The following is a 1,384-nucleotide window of genomic DNA, read 5'->3' as shown; positions in this document are numbered from 1 at the left end:
TGCTAGTTTTTTTAATATGTGCCATTCTCACTGGTGTGAGATGGTATCTCATTGTAGTTTTGATTTGCATTTCCCTGATTACAAGTAATGTTGAATATTTTTTCATATGCCTGTTGGCCATTTGCATTTCCTCTTTGGAGAAATTTCTTTTTAGCTCTTCTGCCCATTTTTTTTTTTTTTTTTTTTTGGTTTACAAGAAGGCAATTTATTTTAACAGAAAATAATTTGACAAGTCCTGTTCACAGACGGCGACCACGGCGACCCCCCTTCCTGAGGGTGCTATCAGAGGGGATGGGGGTGACATCCTCAATCCGCCCAATTTTCATTCCTGAGCGGGCAAGGGCTCTGAGGGCTGACTGTGCCCCAGGTCCAGGAGTCTTGGTCCGATTTCCTCCTGTAGCCCGGAGTTTGATGTGGAGGGCAGTGATACCCAGTTCCTTGCACCTCTGTGCCACATCCTGGGCTGCCAACATAACAGCATATGGCGAGGATTCATCTCGGTCAGCCTTCACCTTCATCCCACCGGTTACACGGCAGATGGTTTCCTTGCCAGAGAGATCAGTGACGTGGACGAAAGTGTCATTGAAGGATGCAAAGATGTGGCAGACACCAAATACGTTTTCTCCTTCAGCCACCTGAGGTCCGAGGCTGATGACCTGTTCTTCCTTGTTTTCCTTCCCCTTGCGAGGTGCCATTTCTGCGCGTCTTCTCCAGACTCCGCCACCGGAAAGCTCTTCTGCCCATTTTTTGACTGGATTATTTTCTTTGTTTTTGTTGAGTCTCATCAGCTCTTTGTAGATTTTTGTGATCAGTCCTTTATCATTAGTATTGTGTGCAAAAATTTCCTCCCAGTGGGTAAGGTTTCTCTTTGTTTTGGTTATTGTCTCTTTTGCTGTGCAGAAACTCTTTAATTTGATGCAGTCCCAGCTGTTTATCTTTGCCTTCACTATCACTGCTTTGCACTGTGTTTCTTCCTGCACTTTCTCTTTTACAGATGTGAAAGCTGTCCAGATTTCAAATAGAACTGAGTATAAAACTCGGGTTTTCCATTACGTTTCATTTTCTAGGCCAATAGTAAGATCTCACAGGAAAAAGTAAAGAGAAAGGAAACTGAATAGAACACCATGGACCTTTACCGTGACCTGAAGCAGCCTCGTAAACACGATACATATTTATCAGCCCACAAAGGTTATTTCACAGGCCACCCAATGAGTTGGTCACTTTGGCAAAAAAAAGAATCTGTATTCCAATATTAACCATTAGGAGTTGAGAAGAGAGAATTAAGAGGCAAAACAGAATAGTTTAAAATTTACTGGGTACTTACTTTGTGCTATGAGCTACGCTAAATTCTTTACATGTATTCACTCATTTAATCCTCACAATA

At 42.5% G+C, this 1,384-nt stretch overlaps 1 protein-coding gene across 1 annotated transcript; it reads right to left on the bottom strand.

Annotated features, from left to right (window-relative positions):
- Positions 1 to 224: 224 nt before the first annotated feature.
- LOC119230960 (40S ribosomal protein S14-like) lies at positions 225 to 726 on the bottom strand. Its single transcript, XM_037492552.2, has one exon. It carries the CDS (start codon positions 693 to 695, stop codon positions 240 to 242), a length of 456 nt encoding a protein of 151 aa, XP_037348449.1. The 5' UTR covers positions 696 to 726; the 3' UTR covers positions 225 to 239.
- Positions 727 to 1,384: the final 658 nt, after the last annotated feature.

The sequence above is a fragment of the Talpa occidentalis genome, unplaced genomic scaffold (genome assembly GCF_014898055.3).
Source record: "Talpa occidentalis isolate TD23 unplaced genomic scaffold, MPIMG_talOcc4v2.1 talOcc4.10, whole genome shotgun sequence".
Lineage (NCBI taxonomy): Eukaryota > Metazoa > Chordata > Mammalia > Eulipotyphla > Talpidae > Talpa > Talpa occidentalis.
Note: the sequence above shows the minus strand (reverse complement) of the source record. Positions and strands in the feature narration are given on the sequence as shown.